Source organism: Ceratocystis lukuohia (assembly GCF_044167205.1).
Source record: "Ceratocystis lukuohia strain C4212 chromosome Unknown Supercontig7_pilon, whole genome shotgun sequence".
In the NCBI taxonomy this organism is placed as follows: domain Eukaryota; kingdom Fungi; phylum Ascomycota; class Sordariomycetes; order Microascales; family Ceratocystidaceae; genus Ceratocystis; species Ceratocystis lukuohia.
This window is the reverse complement of record NW_027263526.1, coordinates 1,554,800-1,576,823: the sequence shown is the minus strand read 5'-3', so window position 1 is coordinate 1,576,823 and position 22,024 is coordinate 1,554,800. Positions and strand designations below refer to the sequence as shown.

Here is a 22,024-nt window from a genome sequence, read left to right as displayed (position 1 = left end):
GAAAAAAGGCATGAGCAAAGAAATGTAGAGTATCTGCATGTCGATGTGATTAGCAGCAAAATGTTGCCCCCGTCAATGAGGATAACAAGAAATAGAAACATCTCTTCTGGAAGACTAGAAGAAAAACATGATACCACTAATATAGTTGTCTAGAGGCGTTTTCCTGGTACAAGAATAAACAATACACATAGACCGGCATCAACAAGAAGCGTGATGCCAAGGACTGTGATGGCCCGGCGAGTTAGCATCTTGCGAACGAACGGCTCTCTAATACGCGCAAAGTTGAAAGGTGTATACTCGCTGAAGCCAAAAAGTGCCATGATGGGGTCTAGAGAGTACTGGTAAGATGCTAACAGGTAGACACCAACAGTAAATGGGAAAGTAAGCCAGCATCGTGTCGTCCGAGACTTATCGAGGAAAATAAGCACAAATGCCGCCCAAAACGCGGCAAACATGGCTAGCAGACCGACAATAAGTCGAAGTACGAGTGTTGGTGGGATAAGATTTCCCAGGGCCTTCATGCGAAGGAATCCAGGAAAGGCGTCACGCTCCATGGCTTGAAAGACGTAGTCCTTAGCAACATCAAAAACCTCAGGGTCGTCGCGGCCGTGTTCCTGGATAGCCACAGTGATATCGTGGGTAATAACTCCGGGTAAGATAATCTCACGCTCAGCATTGGGCATTAAGAACGTGTACAAAATTTTTTCAGCAGAAGCACGGATGTCCTGGCGTAGTACCGTATGATCTGGCGAGTTGGAGTCTGTTATGTCCCTTGGTGTTGAGCGCATTGAGTGTTGACTAGGGCCGGGTGAATCAAAGCGCACAGGAGAGTCTATGCGATTGGAAGAAGAAGCGATATTGTGTTCGGAACGCGGCGTGCTGTCGTAGTCTCCGCGCAGGAAGGCGGACATCTTAGCATCCTGATCCCTCTCTTTTTCTGTGCGGGACATTGATGACGATCCAATATCGGGGTTCAAGTCGCCTATACTCTCAAGAACTTGCGACGACCGTTTGGAGGCATTACCAACTTCGGGGGTTGACACAAGCACTGATCGACGAAGTTCGCGGACATAGTGCCGGCAAAGAGACATGTGTTGGGCGACATCGAGCCTTTAAATTAATCGTTAGTTTTTTTTCTGCGTTTTCTAACAGATGTGTATACTAAAGCAGCGAGAGGGATGAACGAACCAAAAATCAAGATAGTCGACAGATCGCTGTTGGTCGCGCATGTATATGTAGAACGAGAACAAGTCCACTGGGGGCAGTGTTCGTCGACTCAACACTTCAAAAAGCGTTGGAAGCCGATTCCGATTCATGTCGGGCGTAGGCGAAGGCGTCGGGCTCGACATTGTGAATTTCTATTCGGAATTCTCTATCACTACTTGTTCTTGTTGTCAATGAACTAATTAGGACAGAGGTCCATGAAGTGAAGCGTGAGGCTAAGTGAGGTGGGACGTGGGCGACAGCACAAAAGAGACGAAGGGAGAAACGTGGTGCTCAATTTAGCATAAAAAAAGAAAGTAGTAGGAGAGCGAGTTTTTTTTTTCCTCCCACTACAGGCAGCGCGGACCCAGCTAAAGGGATGGCCTGTGAGGGTAGTTTATTCGCTGGCGTAGGTCCTATTATTAGGCTTGCTTGATCAATCAAGGAGTTGATGTTTTGATGATCTTTTAGCTGCGCTTAAGGAGCAGGAAAAAGACGAGACAACGTGAAACCCAAACAGCGCATGAAAAACAGTGGGGCTAGGATTTGTACCTTTCATCTGCCAGGGGCTTAGCGCTAATCTAGAAGAGAAGAAAGCAGACCTCAAATTCGCGTCATATACACGTGACAGTAGAATGCGCCACATCCACAGCCACTTGTAGCTTTTGACCCATGTGTGTGGCGTGACTAATCCCCACTTTAAACTTGCGTATTGCTAAAGGTCCACACAAACTTGACTTTTAGAAAGTATGCCCACAAAAAACCCTATGGCCCTCACGTGACATCGATTTTCGGACGCACACTATCGAAGCCGCTTGCTGCGAGATTCTCACCAAGTTCCACTCACTCTAGACGTAGCGAATTCTCAGTTTTGATCTCAACTCCCCAGATCATACCATACCCCTCGTGTAAGCCGAATCGCCCCCTCTTTATCCGTCAATTTCTACAAGTTTTTTTTTCTCTGTCGACTTTGTTATCGCAGAGTTATTTTTGTCTTGTCTGGCTTCCCTTATCTTCCACAAGAAATCTAACGTCAAACTTAACACTAGATACAATGGCTCCCACTCAGAAGAAGGGTCGTTCCGCCATTGCGGACGTCGTCACTCGCGACTACACCATTCACCTGCACAAGAAGGTCCGTTTCCGAAACATACGCCCTAGTATCACGCCCCCGCAACTACCCCGAAACTAAAGAAGGAAAGAGATGGAGAAAACGACACACGAGAGAAAACATTGCCGTCGAAAAATAAAGTGATTGGCAGTTATGCTGACTTGAAATCTCGATGTGCTAAACAGATGCACGGCACCACTTTCCGTAACCGCGCCCCCAAGGCCGTTAAGGAGATCCGGAAGTTTGCCCAGAACGCCATGGTACGTTGAAACCTCATGGACAAAAGCCAGGACTACGATTTTTCGAGCGCGATTCTATGTGCCAACCATGCCAACGATTTAACACATTCATCGATTGCTATGAATACCCAAAACAAATACGACTTGCGACTTTTACAAGAAAGAGTAAATACTGGGTTTTACCACCGACGAAATGACCACATTTTATGAGAATCAACACAAAGATTTTCGATCCTACCCGAAGCAGTTAAGCCTGCCTACACCTCAACTCGGAGCGCTTGGCTTCATTTGATCCGACTCGAATCGCTCGTCTTGTCCTGTGCTTGTCGTTTTATTAGATCTAGAGTCATGTTTGACTAACGTGCTTTTTGTGTAAATAGGGCACTTCTGACGTCCGCCTGGACCCCCAGCTGAACAAGAAGGTGTGGGAGTCTGGTATCAAGGGCATTCCCTTCAGACTGCGTGTCCGCATCTCCAGACGCAGAAACGACGAGGAGAACGCCGCCGAGAAGCTGTACTCTTACGTCCAGGCCGTCAACGTTGAGAAGGTCAAGGGTCTGCAGACCACCGTTGTCGAGGAGTAAACTTGGCTGTTTCTTCTCTTCGATAACAAAAACAAAATTTTTTATGAAATGAAAAAATAAAAAATTAACCTCTCAATCTCTTTTTTTTTACTGTTTCTTTGTTATTCTTTTTGCTGCTTTCGCTCTTATTTTTTTTTCCTTCACGAACACATGATGATCAAACTATAAGAGAAGGGCATAAAATAATCTAGGCGTTTTCCGGGGAAAATGGAGGAGGGGTAGGAACAACAAAGCATGAAAACATACGAATGTTGAGTTCAGATCAGCCTGGGTTCCTTAGCTCTCAGACAGATTTGGCAAAGAAAGAGTTGTGATGTTTTGTTTGAAGAAGCTTTGAGCTTATAGGCATTCGTTCCCCGCCATGCCGTTGGTGTGAAGAGAAACAAGAGACGTAGCTTGTAGATGAGATAGGAAATGATAAAAATAAGGCAAACATAGGGCTTTCTCTCGGGTTCTTTCATGTTGAGAAGCAGATGAAACAAACTTCGGTGCTGTAATAGGAAAGGATTCAATGGCTGCACAATGATGGTTCTGAAGAAATAACCGCTCTGTCACATACCACTAAATTGATTGAGCCACATGTTCTTGAGCATCATTGCTACGAATTACGGCGCTCAATAAATATGTTGTTGGTATCATGTCGCTGAAATCCATATATTGAAACGTATTCCTTTTGAAGGGCAAAAAAAAAAAAGGGAAAAAAGGTTGACACACCATGGATGTCTAGATCGAGGTTTGTCGTTAATGCATGCGAGATTTGTAAGGGTTCATGCTTTGAATAAAAATTGCCTGGGGGTGTTCAAGTTACACGAAGCAAAAACAAAATAGTGGGGTTGAGGAAGGGAAAAAAAAAAGAAAATAGTGGGACTGTCTAGACAATTTTTTGAATGGTAGGTCCTCTCGAAGTTTTGGGCCGCATTTTCAAGGGCCTTGGATTTCAAGTGCTTGGGGTTTAGTTGTATCCACGCCAGAAAAAGGATTGGATGTGAGATTACTGCGAGTGGGACTGAATCTCTTTACTCTTCCTCGATGTCACGGTGGCGGGAGAGCACTTTTCGCTTGAACTCTTCCATGTCCTTGTCCCACAGCTCGGCAGCTTCACCGTTGAGTGGAGAAGCGCTGTAAATGTTGGTTAGCAGGCAGTAAGAGTACATAGGTGGTTGGTTATAAGAAGACGGACTTGTTGGGTTCACCCAAGAGACTTTGCAGACTTAGGAGCACAGTTTGAATGTTGTATGCGGCGGTCCACTTGTCTTTTAGGATATCGAGGCAGATACGGCCTGAGAAGTCGAAATTTGGGTGGTAGATGGGGGTCTTGAAGAGCACGTTAGGCGGCGCGTAGGGATAATTTTGTGGGAAAGTCATGCTGAGACGTAGCACGAGGCCGGCGTAGGGGGTCTCATCAGGGCCTTCAATGGTGGCGTTCCATTGCATGAGGCTGCCCTCGCCAGTGGGAAAGGCTGAGACGCCCGGTGCTGGGGCAGACATCATCTGCATGAGTTCGGTCTGAAGGCTGGCGGCGGGCGGAAGAGTGGTTAGAAAACGGCGTTGAGACTGCGGAGTAGAGGGAGGGGGTCGAGCAATACCGCTTAGTAACGCTGGCATTAGCGGTGGGGGCGGCCATGGTTAGAGATGTGGTGTTGATATATCGAGAACGTGAGCGAGAACGTAGGAGAAAAAGACGTAGAAACTGCCAAGTCTGAAGCTAGTCAGGAAAACGCAACCGGAGGTGTAACGGCGACGGACGGGAGTCAACAGAATCAAAGGAATGTGGCGCCCTGGGCAACAGTGTAGAGGGGTTAGCTTTGTACAGTAGAATTAAGCTCAGAAAAAAGAAAACAGCGGTTAGAAATGAAGAGTGTGAAGAAGAGATGGCAGGGGCACGGATGAAAGTGGGAATAAGAATTTACCTTGATTTATAAGTAACTGTATGGATCTAACTAAGAGATAAAGAAGAAGCTTCAGAAACTGAAGATGGAGGGAGCTTGTAATAGGCGGTGACGATGTTGTTTTGGTTTTATTGGACCACGCTATGGTTTACCATAGCAACGCCCTATTGTCATATAGAACCCTAACCCAGAGACACTTTATCCTATGCTAGGGTTTGATAGTTCCCTTTTAGCGACAAGCATCACCATCGACAGACCTATCAGGGGGCATAGTATACGATTGGAACGTGAAGAGGGAGAGTTAGAAAAGACTCGCTTCGGCGCCAGCACAAGGAAAGCAAGTCAAAGAAGAGCAAATTCCACCTGAGATATCGAAGGCAAGTCAGGGGAGAATTAAAAAGGGGCTATCTAACGCCAGCTAAAGTCTATAGTGAGTGTTGTTTGACTGGGACGTGCGTGGGTCACATTCTTTCTCCTAGTTTTTGTTGCTTTTTAAGCCTTGCACTGACTCTATACTGACTTAGCTTATAATTGTGCACTTTGAACAAGATCAACAAGAAGAAGAAGCACGGCCATCGAACAGTTTACATGTGTCAGGACTGTTTATGAACACGATTATCTTACAAGTCTGAAAAAAAGACACACATCCGCATCGTTGTGTATCCTTCTCGTAGCCCGGCTTGTGTATACTTATTCCTACATTACTTCTACCTTTATCGGCCATGCAGCATAGCCAACTAGCGCCGATGCCGACGGATCTTCCGTTTCGGTTTGTCTCCAAGACCATCGGCCGAGGTGCATATGCATCGTAAGCCTTACCTAGACCCGCTGCCTTTCGAGAGAGATGATCACACACTGACTACGATGCTAGGATCAAAAAGGCTATTCCGTTGGACTCACCAACACCTGTATTTGCCGTCAAAATGATTCACAAAGAGTATGCCCGCAGTCGCGGCCAAATCTCTGACCGCCAGCTGCGTCAGGAGTCTAACCTGCACAACTATATTGGCGCTCACCCCAATGTGATTGAGTGGTTTGCTAGCGGCGACGATGTCACCTGGCGCTGGATAGCTATGGAATTCGCGTCAGGCGGTGACTTGTTCGATAAGATTGAGGCCGATATTGGCGTCAATCCCGACATTGCCCAAATTTACTTCCGAGAGTTAATTGCCGGAGTCAGCTTCATCCACAGTAAGGGAATTGCCCATCGAGACTTGAAGCCTGAGAACATATTGATGAGTGAAGACGGCACTCTTAAAATTGCCGATTTTGGCATGGCTACTATGTATATGTTCGAAAATCAGCGAAAGAAGAGCACCTCTCTGTGTGGTTCACCACCCTATATTGCCCCTGAGATTCTCAAATGCCGACCTTCCTCGCAAGTAATTAACGGGAGGCGCATCCCTGCTGCATCTTACGACCCTGAAGTGGCTGATATTTGGTCATGCGGTGTAATCTTGTTCGTGTTGCTTGTTGGTAACACGCCATGGGACGAGCCAAGCTCCTCTAGTTGGGAGTTCCAGGAGTATAAGAGCAAAGGTGGCCGGAGTACCGATCCACTCTGGGAACGCGTTCCAGCTGATGTTGCATCTTTGCTGCGTGGCATGATCTGTGTTGACCCAAAAGACCGGTTCAACATGAATAAAATCCGCAACCACCCATGGACGACACGTCGAAACCCACTGCTTACGGCCGACGGCACCGTAGCCGACCCATTGCACCTTGCCACTCAGTTACTGGCGAATCTGCGGATCGATTTGTCGCAGCTTCCGCCTGTATCGGCATCACAGGCTGAAGGCATGCGTATCTCGTCTTCGCAACCTACTGATCTCGGCCATGGTGGTGTCGGACTTGATCTGGACTTCGACTGGGAGCGGCCTGTCATACGCTCCATGGGCGGTGGTGCTATTTCTTCAACGCAGCCACTTTCGCGCCATGAGACAAGTGGACGTAGCGGGCTGGGAGGTGCTGGCGGCGCACAATCATTTGGCCGAGCAACTGTCTTCTCACGAACCAGCCTAGCCGATGAGCCCCTGATGAGCCAGTTCTCGCAGCAGACTGAGTTGCCCATTAGTTTGACACAGGCAGCTCGACGTTTTCGGGATATTGTGCCTGCTGAATCACTGGCACGCTTTTTCTCCCACGTACCGCCTGACCATCTGGTAGCCATGCTGACCAGCGCGCTGCACCAGATAAACATCATAGTGCCGCCTGTGCGAGTCAATCCTAATCCAGATGCTGAATGCACAGCTGTCATCAAAGTGCGTACGGTTGATGGGCGTCGTCAGAGTCTTCACGGTCAGATCCAGCTCTCGCGGCTGCAGTATGACAACGGTACTGAGTTGCTGGATGTGAATTTTATCAAGATCAAGGGTGATCCGCTTGAGTGGCGTAGGTTCTTCAAAAAGGTTGCGGTCTTGTGTCGGGATGGCATCTATGTGCCTGAGCAGGAAGAGTAGGGTTTTTATGTTCTAAGTGCAGATGCTAGCATGGAGCTATGATACATAGCAGTGAAGGAAATTGCAGACTGACTGGGAGAATGTGGTTTGAATGCAATGATGGTAAACTTGCGATTGGCGTTGAATCTTCTTGTCTAATTGTCTTGTTTCGACTACGAAGATTACCTAGGGATGCGAGATTTAGGGTTGTCATGGCGATAGCGACGGCGATAAGTCGTTGGGTATAGCTCCAAGTAGAGGAAGAAATGAACATGAGTGAGGGGGGGAGTAAGTCGGAAAAAATCCTTAATGAAAACAGACACATATATGGTGATAACAGCCCATAAAAACAAAGAAAAGACGAAGGAATCCTATCCAATCTCGATATCATGGTAATGATAGTCTATGAATTTGATGTATATACAGGCTATAATTCATTCCGTGATTTCCTACATTGGCTATAAACCTGTGGACGATGTTAAATTCCGAAGCATATTGTCCGTATCGAACACCTCTCTCATGCGTTGTCTATATGCTCGCTCATCGCGCTCCTCTGGTGATACATCTGCCGCTGCCTCAAAGCCTTCTGACCATACTACTGGCTTGCGTGCAAAACGCAGCATGCCGAGTTTATCTCCAGTCCAAAAAACTAGACCATCGTCGCAGGTGTCGATGACATTTTCGGGACGTTCTTCGTTACTATCAATCTGATGCCAGCGAGAAACAGACTGTGTTGATAATATTTTGCGCGCCATCTCGCCGGTGGCTGGCATCCCAGCATACAAAGATCCTGGTGATGTGTCTAGACATTCTGATGGTCCGATGTGATGGCGTCGTACCTCTGTAAATCCATCACGCTCAAGCCAGCGGATAAAACCTGATGCGTCTGAAACTACTATGCGTCCTCCATGTGTAGCGATTGACATAATTTTGGACGGTGCTGAAGTTTGCCGGTTTACGAACGAGTTTTCAGGCGTTGGTCGTGCGCATCGACCAGGATGATCTGGGTTGCGGCTGAGACTGTAAAGCTCGAGAGAGCCTTTGGTGTTGTATTCGCCACCAGCTATCAAGGTGCGGCCATTTGCTGGTAGAGTTTCGGATATAACGTCAATAGGGAGGAGACCCTGGCGCCGGGAGGGGCCGTGATTGGAGGTGCTGAAAACATGCGGGGTCCATGCTAAGCAAGAAAGACTAGCACCAGAATGAATAGAGTCGACAATAGAAGGGAATGTCCGTCGATCGTAGTGCAAGATGCTAGGGAAGCGACCAGCAACGTATATGTCATGAGAAACGGTAGAGTCGTCATAAGTGGGGAGATGAAGGATGCTCAGTGGTGTCGGTTGAGAAAGAGAGGCGTAGGGTGGGAGAGGATTGTGGCTGAAGAGGCCACTAAAGACATTGAAATTATCAACTCGATCGGACACATCAGGGGAAATCAAGTGACGCCTTCGGTTGTCACGGAAGTCGTGGAGGAAGATGCCAAGAGAAGTGCCGACAGTAAGTGGCAAGCCCGGGGAACATTTAGATAGGGTCATGATGGACCATTCGAAGGTTTGGTAGCTGATGGGTTCAAGTCGGGAGAGGTCCACCTCGACCAATCCTGAAGGAAGTAGGCATGATAAGCATGACGAATAAATGAGATATAGAAGAGGGAATGCGAATAGGCCGAGCCTGGAGATAGATACTTACGGCTTTGTACTGCAAAAAAAGCCCGATTTGAAGCGTGGTCAATGGCCACAGATTCAGTGATGGATGAGTCGATCCGTTGTGAGCGACTGGCAAAGTTACCACCAGGGTAGGTATGGAGTACAGGGGTCTTGCTGATGGCCATGATGCTGCCTCGTTTTCTTTGGCCTCTGCCAGCTACATCCCATATGCAAACAGTGCCGTCATCTAGGGGCGATACTGCGAGAAGATCGTCGGAAGGCGAGTCCCGACCAAATTTACCTGGAGTGTATAGCGCAAGACCGCGGCTCTCGATGGTGTCGGAGATTCCCGACTCGCTAATCTGGGGCTGTTGGAACCAGTTTATCTGCACAGGCCCGTAACGCTCGACATATTCGCGATACCAAGACACAGGCTCCTGGGGGTCCGTATAGTCCCAATTGGTTAAGAGCTGGGCGCGGGGCGTGGCATAGGGGGCCACACTAGCTCTGCGGAGTGCATTGGAGAGAAAGCTTGAGTCCTCAAAAGCGCGGAGACGCCAAGTGTTGGTATCAAGACATAATTTGCGGAAGTCCTTATTCACGGCCATTAACTGGGTGATGGTGCGACTATCGAGATCTGAGCAGGTAAGCGTCAGTAGTTGCTTTTAGTTTGAGAAAAGGCGATTGAAGTAGTTGGTAGGATGGCGACGGGCTTACTCACAAGTCAGAACCAATAGCTTAAGCTCACATGGCAGGTCGACAAGACCGAGGGTCATGGCGAGGGCGCGGGACAAGTTGGACGCTTTCGCCACCCACAAAGATTCAGAAGGTGTTCAATATTGATTGGGTAGGAATTCTTATCGGAGAATGAGATGACGGCAGGTGAGGGGTGCAAGATGAAAGCTCAGGTGGAAGCTTCAGCCTTGCAAGCGGAGAAAATAAAGAGATGGGGAAAGGATAGAGAAGAGAAATCGGAGAAGGGAAAAGAGGAAGCTGCCAGCTAAAAACCCTGAAGGAGCAAAGGAAGAAGGAACTGAAGCTACAATGAAGCAACTGATTGTTTGTTTGCCGTATAAGGTGGAGATGATCTAAAATAGCAATGGCAGCTTCCGACGACCTAAGCCTGACCTAATTGGTTAAAAGAAGCTGCCTGCTCCCCTCTCCCCTTGCTCATATTACTTGCCTATGTCCGCCGCCGCCATCAAGCCTCATGAGACTTATGTACATATGTACAACATACATCCAATGCGCAGCTACATGCATGCAGTTGCAGTCAGGTTCTTGTAGTGGTAGTATTGTCAAGCCATTAAGACGCTGATAATGCTGTCTGCAGCATCTGTAGTTAACACGCTTAACAAGCTAGCTAGTTAGTTCCCTTGCAAAATTTTGTAACAGCGATTATGGACAACACAGCAGGTCCCTTTATTTGCCTTTTTTTTTCCGTCCTTTCCCCCTAGATTTTTTGTGTATGTAAGTCTGACTTAAAACAGGAATAAGAGCCTAGAGTGGGCTGGAATGGTCTGGATCTTCTGTTTGTGCCCTGTCTGGGCGTCGATATTCCCCGACCCCTCACTGTGGTCTTGAACTTTTTTTTTTTTGCTTAGAAAAAGCCTGCTGATCATATCTACATGCATGAAAGCATGCACGTTGTGTAAATTGTCCTATCGTCGCTTTTTTTTTTTCCTAGAGGGCTATATACGCCATAGACAGGCTAACGTCGGCTCCGACAATTTAAGGATAAAGGAAGACGGCTGATTTACTTAGAGTAATAGCCTTGAGGAAAGGGAGGAGCAGTTCTTTGTCGTCCGAGTGGGGCCCTGAGGAGAGAACAAAGAGGAAGCTCGAAGACCCACTTGGATTCAACGGTCTAGAACCTGTCTGGGAATATAGGGCAGGTGGGGGAGGGGGCATGTTTTTTCTTCATATTTTCACGGTGTGTGGCGAGGAAAGTAGCACGGTGTACCACCGCAAGAATTGAGCATGTTGGGAAACAAACTCAGTACACCAAGGCAAGCATGTGCAGTGTAACCCGCTTTCCAATAGAAATGATAACGACTAGTGAGCAAGCAGAAAGCTAAGGAATGGTCTGTTTGTATCATGATGTATCTACACATATAATATCTGACGAGAGTGTACATTTGGCATGTACTCTGCATCTAAACCACTACAATTAACCATCTCCACTTCGATATGTAGATAGTTGCATGCAGCCCGGCAACCAGCATAGAGGTCAAGTCGTCGCTAGGACAATGCCAAAAACAATTGTAAACATAAAGATGAACTTCGATGATGTACTCTCGCACATAATCTTTTTCTTTATATTCTGAGCCCGCTACCGTTGACACTTCAATCATGGGCTGGGCAAACACCATCGAGAACCAGGAGTCTCTCGGCCAGCTGATCGACGTTTTGGAGGCAACACGGACGGCCAAGGAATCAAAGATGAGCCAATCGTGGGTTATGATCCACCAGCACCAGGAAACAGTACTAACAACATCCGTTAGGACTCCTCCAGCCTCCGAAGCTGCCCATCCGTCAAGTCCTGTCAACGAGGATAGCCTGCCTGAGCGCCCGAGCGCTCCTATACCACCAGGATCTTCCTCAATATACGGCGTAAGTTGGGTTAAACCAAAGCCCTCTCACTTAGCTATCCGTTTTTAACATGGGTCTAGCAGTCGTCGTCCCCATGCGCGCAGAGAAAACTCCATAACAAGCGAAGTTCTCTCAACTTCGACCCTGCCGAGTTTTCCTTCATGACTGGCGGGACTCGCCTGTCTTATGATGGCGCCGCTACCACCCGCCCGCACACCATTGTCGCGGAGAGCGATTGGATCACAGAGCCTGATTCAGTGCCTGACCCTGCCTTGCGTTCTAGCCAACGCCAAAGCCTGCGGCCCATCTTGCCTGTACGACCCCATTGCCTCGCTCCCAGTAGCACTACTGGAAGCGGCAGCCGCGGTAGCACTTATACCCCTATGACTGGGACAGTGCTAGCTAATAGCTTGAGTGGTGATGCTACAAGTAATCGTAACCTGAATCCCAGCCTGTTGGCTACTGTTGCTACTGGCTCTGTCCCGCCTGTGCCAAAAATCCCCGACGATAGTGAGCTCCGTGCTAGATTAGCTTCAGTTCAGGCTAACCTGCACTTGGTGTCTCCAGGCATGCTGCACAAGCGGCTGTACAACCAACGTGAGCTGACAAGCCCCAATACCCAGAATCATGTGCAATCAAATACTATTCGCATGATTAAGCCTGATATGGGCATTTCATCTAGTCTATATCCTTTTGAGCGCGAGAGGCACAAGCTTACACACCCAAGCCTTGTTCCCGATGATCTATGCATCATCAAAAATGAATACCCCCAGCAAGCCAACACCGAACAACCAGGTTCAAAGTTGCGCCAGCAGCATAACCGCTCATCATCTGCAATTCAATCTTCTCCCTTGCTACCGCCACTCGTGCAGCACCAGCCAGTATCCGTCAATGCTGATGAAAGTCTGACATCTGGAAATGTCAGCTCCGGCACTGTAGTAATACGCGTGCCTATTACAAAGTACGAAGAGAGCAGTTCCGCCATCCTGCCCTCATCACCACCTAGTGCATTCCTAGGCAACAATCTGCATCTGCAGCGCAGTCGCCGCCCAGATCCGATTGATATTCCTGGCACCAACGGGTTTCTTGTACCAGGGATGCAGGCTGGCCGCTCACCCATGATGTCACCGATGGATTATGCATCGGCAAGTCTGGGATTGGAGCCGTTTTCGCCAGTTGATCTAGGAGGAGAGGAGATGGGTGCGCAAGATCGGCTAAAGAGAGTTAGTTCGACAGGACGTAATGCCAGGGTGGTAGATTGGCTATTGAGTGTGCGGGACAAAGCGAGCCGATCACTGATTAATAGGAACAGCATGCATCAGTATCAGCAGCAGCCAAAGCTGGAAGGTGGGTTTGATTCCTTGTTGCGACGCGGTAGAGCCTTCTTTATTAACTATTTAACTGCTTAAGTAGCAGACCAGTTGCCAACTGTCCACATTCCTTTTCAGGGCTCACGCCCACGACGCAACTTCAACTCACAGACTAGCCGCGATCAAGTATTTGGCTCCCAGCCTCTAACCGATGTTGGTCTCAATTCGTCTCCAAGTTATGTACCCGAGAACCCATTCATCTATACCCACGCACGAGCCCGTGTAGCACTTCTGTACCGTGTTATTATGGCTTGTATTTTTCTGCTCCCCGGCCCAGGTTTTATGATGGGTGTGGCTGCAGTCAGGGGCAATTTGGACGGCCTTGTCGGCTAGATGACGACGGGCGAAGTCCAGAGCTTCTCGCTGCGCCAGCGTACAATGCTAGTCCGGGTGATGTGGTGGGTGTTTGTGGCACTGATGGCGGCAGGAGCATTTGGGGTCATGGCAATGTTATATTTAAAGGCACGTACGACAAACCGATAGTGGGCTACTATGAATGTTGAATTCTGACTTATATGTATAATGGCTAGGAGAAATATCAATAGACAGCAACACAGCCAGCAGCTAATAGCGGGGCACACCGGCACCTGCGAATTGTAGCCCGCGATTACGATCTGCCCTTAACACCACATTGTCCTGATATCTACCGAGCATTCTTGTAGGCCTTGGCCAGGCTGTTGGCCTCGGCGTAGCCATCAGCAGTAGGTTTAATGCCGTGTGAAGCCATGAAGTTGTTCATGCCGCCCCAGCCCTCTTTAACCATCGAGTAAGTTGACTGGCTGCTGCTAATTGATGGAATTCTTTTAGTCAAGGGCTTCGAAAAAGCGAGCGAGCGGGTAGGAAATAAAACAGTAGCAGTCGATCACTTACGAGTTATTGCTCTGAGATTGAGATGAGGCAGAGCCAGATCCTGAGCCGGAAGAAGAGGCGGTGTTTTTGTTTTGAGGCATCGTGATTAAATAGGTGTTTGTGGATATTTTGGTCATTTGGTTTATTAGGGGAATTCAACACTATTTATACTCAGTATGAAGTGCGAAATACCCCGCATCTGCTGACGCTCATGCTTAAACCCTGAAACTAAAGGGGTCGAATCCCGCGACCAGACTTATTAAGCACTATAAAATGTCAGCAATTTGATTTGAATATATTTAACGTCTACTGGAATCACTAAGATCAAACGACGCGGTAAAATGTCAGCAAGTAGCGCAATTACTGTTAAAACGAGTTATTACTCGTTTCCAATCTATCATGAGGAAAAGAACCAAAAAACAAGAAATCTCCATATGCTAAGCACAGAGGTGGGGCCAGCCTCCAACTTCCCCGCAAGAATTTTTCCATATCCTCTGAAAACCCTTCAAGGTATCCTAGAGTCATGAATATCACAAAAAAAAGGCTATAGATTCAAGTACAGCCTGAAATAAACCTCTGATGACGAGATAAAATTAGACGATGCGAGAAATCCGAGGACTCACGATCTATTCTTACACCTTTCTAGTGACCTGCCCAAGTCACCAGTCTAGTGATGGACAAAAGAGCACAAGAAAAACAACACAAAGGAAGAAGAGAGCGCACGGACCGGCTCTTGACATGTGATTCTGGGCGTGGGGGTGGTCTCTTTGACTTGAAGTGGTGTTGTTCCAATGAGTTGGCAATCGCGAACGGTGTTGTGAGGAGGGGGCGAATTGACGGTGAGACTGTCTTCCAAGTCGGGATAGAACGGCCTCAACGCTCTATAACTCATCGTCAAAACTCATGACCGAATCAAAGAAAGGGACAAAGATAGAAGCGCCTGACAGTGGCGTAGGCGTCGCCCTTCAAGAAACCCAAAAGAAGAGGGGGGCGCCAGGCCCTAGGGGTATCCTTTAACGTCTGTCTACCTACTGCTATTTTGCAGCAATAAAATGGCATATTCCGAGCGGCTGGATGATGTCATATCTCGGTACGACTCTCGATCAAACAGAAGTTGCAGGTGTGCTTAGACTTCGAGTGTTTCCTGCGACTTTTTGGGTTCAGCACTTGACTTGACTTGATGGATTTAGCCTTTACGAGAATCGCAGAGATCAAAGGACGCCCGACTGCCTACCAGATAGAAATAGCCCTCCGCAAGGTTCACTATAGAGTTTTGACGAGCGGATAGCGATTGCTCTTAAGCTAACTTGTTGTTCGTTTCTGCTCTATCGTGGTTATAGAACAAAAAAGAAACAAACTGTAGCTCGACACTCCCGCTTCTGAGAGAGAACACCCACAACCGTGTCGTCCTGTCAATGCGGATTACCCCCCCATTTAAATCAAGTTTCTCTGGGAGATATCCGAAATTCCTATATCCTACGAAAATCTTCCGTACTTCGGGTCCAGCACGGGGATAGGCCCGGGGATGGTCCCGGAATTTGAACTTGAACTTGAATATATTTAACGTCTACGGGAATCACAGAGATCAAACGACGCCGGACTGGTTACCGGACAGAATTAACCCTCTGCAAGGTTCACTGTAGAGTTTTGCCGAGCGAAGCGCAATTGCTCCCAAGTTGCCTTGTTACTCGTTTCCGCTCTACCGTGGTTGAAGTACAAAAAAAAAAAAAACAAAAAAAAAAAAACAAAAAAAAAGAAAAAGGAAATCCCCAGATATACCCTAAGCCCAGAAGTAGTGGGGCTAACCCCCAACTTCCCCACAAACATTCGTTCCTCTGAAAAACCTGCCACGCTTCCTGAAGTCGTGAAAATCACGAGAGCAAGACGGCAGCGTCCAGTGCAGCCTGGGAAAACCCCCCCAAAGACGAGAAAAAAAAACCAGACTGTGTGAGCATCCGAGGGCTCGTGATATATCCTTCCACTTTTCTGGTGGCCGCTGCCTTGTGCATGTGGATGAGGCGCAAGACAGCCCCCTTTCTAGTGACATGCCACAGTCACCAGTCTATCCGAGGACAGAGGAGCGCAAGAAAGAAAAACAAAACAAAAGAAAAAGGTGCGGACTGTGTGAACTCTCAAAATTCAGTCCTGAGCGTGAAGATGAACTCCTTGAGTTGGAGTGGTGTTGCGGCGATGAGGAGTTGGCGATCGCGAAAGTTGTCGTGAAAAAGGGGGCGATTCGACGACGAGGTTGTCCTCAAAGTTGGGTAGGTGCGGCCTCAAGGCTCCACAGCTCATTGTCAAGATCCATGACAGAGTCAAAGAAGAAGAAAAGAATGAAAGACGCTTATCAGTGTCATAGACGTCGTCCTCCAGCAGCCCGGAAAGAAGGGGAGGCACCAGACCTCAAAGGTACCCCCCCGAGGGTTGTAAGAGGGAGAGTTGGATGGTCCCGGAATCCGGAGCAAGTTCCGAAATAATGCTACCTATCACGGCTCCCTCCAAGAAGAGCATTATCCAACTAGCCAAATAAGTGCATTAAATAATTAATTCATTTGTTTTTTTTTGAGAACCCATCGCAGAATTACCCCCAAAACACGCCCTTCTACCATGGAGGACACCGACATGGTAGATCAGACGCGTCAGCCTTGCAAGGCTGCGTCTCCCCACCCACCCGACCCTCCCTCCCAGATGCCCCCCTTACGCCCCCTAACCGTCACCGCCCCCGACCACCCTCGAGAAGAACCCCCTAACGAGAAGGAAGTCCCCCTCCAGACACCAGGCTCGGTCGCTCAACAACAGAGCCCAGCCGCAACGGATGCCGCCGCAACAACTACTGGAACCACCACCACAGACCCGACCCCCACAGACAATGGGGCAAAAAAACCGAAAGGTAGCTTCAGCAAGCTGCTGGACACCGTATGGAAGGAAGCAAACAAGGAAAGAGAGGCAAAAAAAAGAGGTGCCGCGGCCCTTATGCTGGCTCTGGACAACTTCGAGGTAAACCCGGGCCTAGACAAGAACGACCAAACAGCACGCCTGGAGGTCGACTACCTCCTAAAGGAAGTCAAGGAGTTGGTCGCCAAAAGGCTCCGCCTAAACCTGGCTGGAACGACCCCCAGCCAAGCAAGGACGCAGCCCACCCACAAGGCCAAAAGTCAGCAAACTGACACACAAATGACCTGGGCCCAAAAGGCCGCCTCCGGCAAGGAAACAGCCACACCAGCGATCCCAGCCAAACCCACCGATACAGGAAAACCACAGGCAAAGCCTCTTGACACAAACGTGGGAAACCGCTACTTGGCAACGCTCTACGAGGACTCCAAGTGGAGAAAAGTGAATACCTCAGTCACGAGACAAAGACTGAACCAGGTAATCTTCAAAGGACAAGACAAGGTGGCCAAGGTAACAGAGACCAGAACAGGCCTAGCGATCACCCTGAAAGACGGCACCCTTGACAGAGAAATGAAGGAAAGGATTGGAAATTTCCTCAGCGCGGCCGAATTGGAGATGGAATCTATCTGGGAGAAATTCGTAATCCCCAATATCCCTGCCACTATCAACACAGTGGAAAACAATAAGCTGGTCTCACGTCGTACCTCGCTGGAGGATGTGAGAAAAGAGGTCCAGGAAGCTTTTGGGGGGACGGTCAAAAGTATGGTTTGGAGAGAATACGAGCGGGACCCAACGATGAAAGGCCTCAGAGTGGCAGTACACAAGCCGGAAAAGATCCCCCGCACCATGGAAATCCTAGGTCTGACCCGGGTAGTCCGTAGCTCGCACGGCACACCCCGCCCACCCCCGCAGTGCGACCGCTGTGGCCGCACTCACCAAACCAAAAACTGCAATTATCCACTGAGGTGCAAAACGTGCCGCGGGCCACACCGCTTGAGCGAACACCAAGAAAACAAAGCAACGGAAAGCAACAAGACCTCCAGTGAGCAAGGTACTCCAAGCAGGGCCCAGGCCGGGCAACCCCCCCTTGAATGAGAGGTGAACCCTATGGGCGAATCCACGGCAACGAGAAACAGCTAAAGGTGATCCAAGCAAACGTTCGACGCACGCCCAGTGCACAGAAGAGCATTTTGCAGACAGCTTACTCCAGGGGGCGGACATAGTTCTCATCCAAGAACCACCGTGCAGGTTAGACCGAACATCACTGCACCCCCAGTTCACACTGACGGAACAAGTAACAGAGGGAGAGACAAGGAGACGGGCAATAAGCTTTGTCAGAAAAAACTCAACGTTCAACATCTTCACCTCCGGAAATATACCCACACACCCAGATATCAGCGCAGTCACAGCACAGCGAGGTGACGACGCTTTCTCGGTAATCGGGATATACAACGCCGGGGAAGCAGTGTAAGACCAAACGAAGCTGTGGACATGCTGACAACGATAGGTACTCGGCTAGATAACACTTTAATCATGGGAGACTTCAACCTGCACCACCAGATGTGGGACGACACGATAACCCGGAACAGTTCGAAAGCAGAACAGCTGGTAGAATGGATTGAGAGAAAGAGACTAATCTGCGCTAACGACAATGGCCTCTCCACCCATGACGGAGGAGGGGTCCTAGACTTGACACTGGTCGCAGCCAACATCTGGAACAAGGTGAAGCGATACCAAATGGCAGGCGCTCTGGAGTGCGGAAGCGACCACTCCCCACAGGAGATCTCGATCATCGCATCGCACGCCAGAGGACCAACATACTCCACAAGACGCCTCAAAGACACAGACAAGGAGACATTCATCGAAGCTTGTGGGACAAAGGCAAGAGCGCTGGTAGACACCCTCCCTGAAAACTGGCAAAACCATGACAGATCACTGGAGTCGACGGCAAAGGAGATAACTCGGGTTCTGCAAGACGCCTTCGAGGCCACGACACCCCAGAAGAGAGTCACAGGCTCGGGATACAAATGGTGGAACGAGTCATGCCACGACAAGAAACGTGCCGCAACTGAAACCGGAAGGACACTGAGGTCCCTCCAGTGGATGTTGAAGGCCGGAGCCACGAACCTTGACACGGAACTCGACGTAGCCAGACTCCAGCACGCAGAAGCCAAAAAGGACCTGTCAAGGGCCATCTGGAAAGCCTCCAAGGAGTTCTACCAGAATCTGACAGCAAACATGACCTCCCAGGCCGCAGCCCACAAGGCAGCGAAGTGGCTTTCCCGCCCACAGAAAACCCGGTCCCAGGCAATAATTGTGGATAGTGTAACCCACACAGATCCACAAGACAAGATCCGAACCCTGAGAGAAGCACATCTTACAGGGAGCGGTCTCCCCGATCTCGACCGACCAGAGGTGCAGGGCGACAGGGGGGAAGCGTGGCAACCCCTCTCCAAGGCAGAAGTCGAGAGCGCCATCAGAAAGCCGCTAAACACCGCCCCCGGAAATGACGGCATCCAGAACAAACTCCTGGCGATGAGCTGGCCAGCCCTGGGAAATCTCATAACAGACCTATTCAACGGATGCCTACGTAGGGGCATCCATCCAACATGTTTCAAGGAAGCCAAACTGATCGCACTCCCAAAGCCCGGAAAAAGGGATAGATCTGACCCGAAATCATACCGACTCATCTCTCTGCTTCCGACTCTAGGCAAAGCTCTGGAAAGGGCCATAGCCAAGAGACTGACCCATGAGGCGATGCTGAAAGGACTTTTCTGCGGGAACTACGCATGCGCCCTCCCCAAAAGAGCAGCATCGGATCTAACGCTCGCCTTGGTAAACGAGATCAAGGAAAACATGGAAAGAGGAGAACTAACCTCAATCTTGTCCTTCGACATACGGGGAGCCTTCGACGGCATCCTCCCCAACAGGATGGTCAGGAGACTCCAAGGGCAAGGATGGCCAGGTCACGTTTGCAAATGGGTTCAATCCTTTTTGGAATCGAGGACCTCACAGATAACGCTGGACGACACCACAGAGCCACCAGGAAACACGAGCGGAAGCCTCCCACAAGGGTCGCCAATCTCACCAATCCTGTACATGCTATTCATGGCGCCGTTATACTACAGCTGGAGCAACTACCTGAGAGGATATATGGACGACGGGCTCTGGCTGATAAAAGGCAGAACCTGGGAGAACTGCATCAGGGACCTGAGAGTAGTCATGGAGTACACCATTGGGTGGTGCACAGACAACGGGCTTCAACTGGACCACAAGAAGTCGCAGCTGTTACACATGACAAGGAAACGCACCCAAGACAACCCAGACTTGGAACTGACTGGAGCGCCTGTGATTAAGGCCACCCCTAGAAACGGCTCACTCAAATGGCTGGGAGTCCGCTTCGACAGGAGACTCAAATTCACAGCACACGTGAACGAGATAGCGGGAAGAATGGAAAAGTCAGTAAACAGCCTCTCGATCCTCAGAGGCTGTAGACACGGCGCCCCCGTGAAACAATTAGTCCAGGTAGTCAAATCCGGAATCATGGCGACTATGACATACGCGGCAGCAACTTGGTGGAAACCAGAGCAACGCGGCAACAAAGGCAAATCGAAGAAGCTGGGAAAGCCTCTTAGAAGAGCACTCCTAGTCGCCCTCCCGGCCTACCGCACTACTCCCACGGCCCTTATACACATGGCAGCGAACTGCCCACCAGCAGAAATCACACTGGACGCATCAGTCAAGAGGGAAGCAGTCAGGTGGCACTCACTGGATACAGCACACCCACTGTATGATCTGAAGGACTGCAAACACCAGAAGGAAATACTGAGACTCCTCCCGAAGCCCCTCCCCAGGTATGGCCCACTGTGTGTCAACCCGCCCCCAACATCAGTTCCCCCAGACGGGGCAAAAACAGAAGGGCTCCAGAAGGAAGAAGCGGCAGAGAGCCACCTCGCCTGGAAAGCAAGGTGTCCGCCAACAGACATCTGGCTGTACACGGACGGCTCTAAACTGGAAAACGGCTGGACAGGAGCAGGCTGGTGGGCAGAGAGCGAGGGAAACTGCATCACCGAAGGGGGATGGTCCTGCGGGAGATGGACAGAGGTAGCAGACGCCGAAATCCGAGCGATCAAGCACGGACTAGAGAGTCTGAAACAGTGGCACCTCACGCACAGCAGGACCATCTGGATCTGCACAGACAACCAGGCAGCGACGACGCGAATGAACTCCATGCAGAGGAAAGTGGGAACATCTCAATTCGACGTCGACAGGGCCAGGCAAACAGCACAGAACCTTAGAGCGCAGCACCCCTCACTCGAGGTACACTGCATCTGGGTCCCAGGTCACAGGGGAATTGAAGGCAATGAAAAAGCTGATGCCCTTGCTAAAAGTGCTGCAGTGGAAGTCTTTGAATATACCATGTCGCTAGCGAGAGCTAAGAGATGGCTGAGAGAGGACCTCCACCAAGCACACAAAGCCTGGTTCAAGGATCAGAAAACGGTTGTACACCATGCCACCAGGAAACTCTTGGAATTCCCCCACCCAGACAAGCTGGGCGTTCCAGAAGGCCCCCGCAAGCACCAGGGAAAGATCCTGGCAGCGATATCAGGACACGGTGACTTCGCAGCATACCACCGAAGGATGAATCACCCGGACACTCGCAATCACTGCCACAGATGTGGCAGCGACAAGAAAGAAACCCACGAGTGGACCTGCCGGAAAAACTCAAAACCATGGAGCCATACCTTCGTGCAGAAGTTGCTGCTCTCTTCCAAAGGCAGAACGTCTCTGATCGGCGCGATTGCCAAACGGTCAAGCCCGACATGACAATCCAAGAAAACTAACAGCGGCGTGAACCGCCCCAACTAACTCTAAAGACACCAGGAAAAAAATCCCACTCCCGACAGAAGTCTCCCCAATGAAAAGTGCCGAGTACCTGACGTTCACCCCGGCCCGCCTCCGCTCCCCTCTGCTTCCGCTAGGTGAGATAAAGTCGGATGACGAACCCCCCCCCCTCTCCCCACCTCTGACACAGCCGTTGGTTCTCCCCATAGGGAACCACTCCCCTCGCATTCAACACCCTCTGGAAATCTATTGCTTGCACAAACCTTCACCCAATCTCGCTCTTTGCTGCTTGACTGCTTGAAAATGTGTTTGCCTCAATGCTTTCCATTTCTGCTTTTGTTCCTTTTGCTCTTATCTTTCCTTCCC

General features: G+C 49.6%; 9 protein-coding genes across 9 annotated transcripts; 5 read left to right on the top strand and 4 right to left on the bottom strand.

Moving 5' to 3' along the window:
• Positions 1-149: 149 nt before the first annotated feature.
• Positions 150-1,349, bottom strand: HOO65_070326 (regulator of G-protein signaling domain-containing protein; the record flags this gene model as incomplete). The annotated part of the gene is made up of 2 exons (XM_071005068.1): positions 150-1,110; positions 1,189-1,349. 2 exons carry the CDS (start codon positions 1,347-1,349, stop codon positions 150-152), a joined length of 1,122 nt encoding a protein of 373 aa, XP_070857044.1.
• A 908-nt stretch (positions 1,350-2,257) lies between these two features.
• Positions 2,258-3,137, top strand: HOO65_070325 (60S ribosomal protein eL31; the record flags this gene model as incomplete). The annotated part of the gene is made up of 3 exons (XM_071005144.1): positions 2,258-2,338; positions 2,500-2,574; positions 2,934-3,137. 3 exons carry the CDS (start codon positions 2,258-2,260, stop codon positions 3,135-3,137), a joined length of 360 nt encoding a protein of 119 aa, XP_070857043.1.
• Positions 3,138-4,153: 1,016 nt separating this feature from the next.
• On the bottom strand, positions 4,154-4,742 carry HOO65_070324 (ubiquitin-conjugating enzyme; the record flags this gene model as incomplete). The annotated part of the gene is made up of 2 exons (XM_071005181.1): positions 4,154-4,256; positions 4,318-4,742. 2 exons carry the CDS (start codon positions 4,740-4,742, stop codon positions 4,154-4,156), a joined length of 528 nt encoding a protein of 175 aa, XP_070857042.1.
• A 1,006-nt stretch (positions 4,743-5,748) lies between these two features.
• On the top strand, positions 5,749-7,485 carry HOO65_070323 (Serine/threonine-protein kinase chk1; the record flags this gene model as incomplete). The annotated part of the gene is made up of 2 exons (XM_071004990.1): positions 5,749-5,834; positions 5,898-7,485. 2 exons carry the CDS (start codon positions 5,749-5,751, stop codon positions 7,483-7,485), a joined length of 1,674 nt encoding a protein of 557 aa, XP_070857041.1.
• A 437-nt stretch (positions 7,486-7,922) lies between these two features.
• On the bottom strand, positions 7,923-9,886 carry HOO65_070322 (F-box domain-containing protein; the record flags this gene model as incomplete). The annotated part of the gene is made up of 3 exons (XM_071004955.1): positions 7,923-9,064; positions 9,154-9,747; positions 9,832-9,886. 3 exons carry the CDS (start codon positions 9,884-9,886, stop codon positions 7,923-7,925), a joined length of 1,791 nt encoding a protein of 596 aa, XP_070857040.1.
• A 1,576-nt stretch (positions 9,887-11,462) lies between these two features.
• On the top strand, positions 11,463-13,405 carry HOO65_070321 (uncharacterized protein; the record flags this gene model as incomplete). Its single annotated transcript, XM_071004961.1, has 4 exons — positions 11,463-11,563; positions 11,615-11,723; positions 11,783-12,925; positions 13,184-13,405. 4 exons carry the CDS (start codon positions 11,463-11,465, stop codon positions 13,403-13,405), a joined length of 1,575 nt encoding a protein of 524 aa, XP_070857039.1.
• A 310-nt stretch (positions 13,406-13,715) lies between these two features.
• Positions 13,716-14,022, bottom strand: HOO65_070320 (uncharacterized protein; the record flags this gene model as incomplete). The annotated part of the gene is made up of 2 exons (XM_071005209.1): positions 13,716-13,857; positions 13,943-14,022. 2 exons carry the CDS (start codon positions 14,020-14,022, stop codon positions 13,716-13,718), a joined length of 222 nt encoding a protein of 73 aa, XP_070857038.1.
• A 2,506-nt stretch (positions 14,023-16,528) lies between these two features.
• On the top strand, positions 16,529-17,908 carry HOO65_070319 (putative 115 kDa protein in type-1 retrotransposable element R1DM; the record flags this gene model as incomplete). Its single annotated transcript, XM_071001306.1, has 1 exon — positions 16,529-17,908. The coding sequence occupies one exon, from the start codon at positions 16,529-16,531 to the stop codon at positions 17,906-17,908; it is 1,380 nt and encodes a 459-aa protein (XP_070857037.1).
• Positions 17,909-18,346: 438 nt separating this feature from the next.
• On the top strand, positions 18,347-21,640 carry HOO65_070318 (RNA-directed DNA polymerase from mobile element jockey; the record flags this gene model as incomplete). The annotated part of the gene is made up of 1 exon (XM_071001305.1): positions 18,347-21,640. The coding sequence occupies one exon, from the start codon at positions 18,347-18,349 to the stop codon at positions 21,638-21,640; it is 3,294 nt and encodes a 1,097-aa protein (XP_070857036.1).
• Positions 21,641-22,024: the final 384 nt, after the last annotated feature.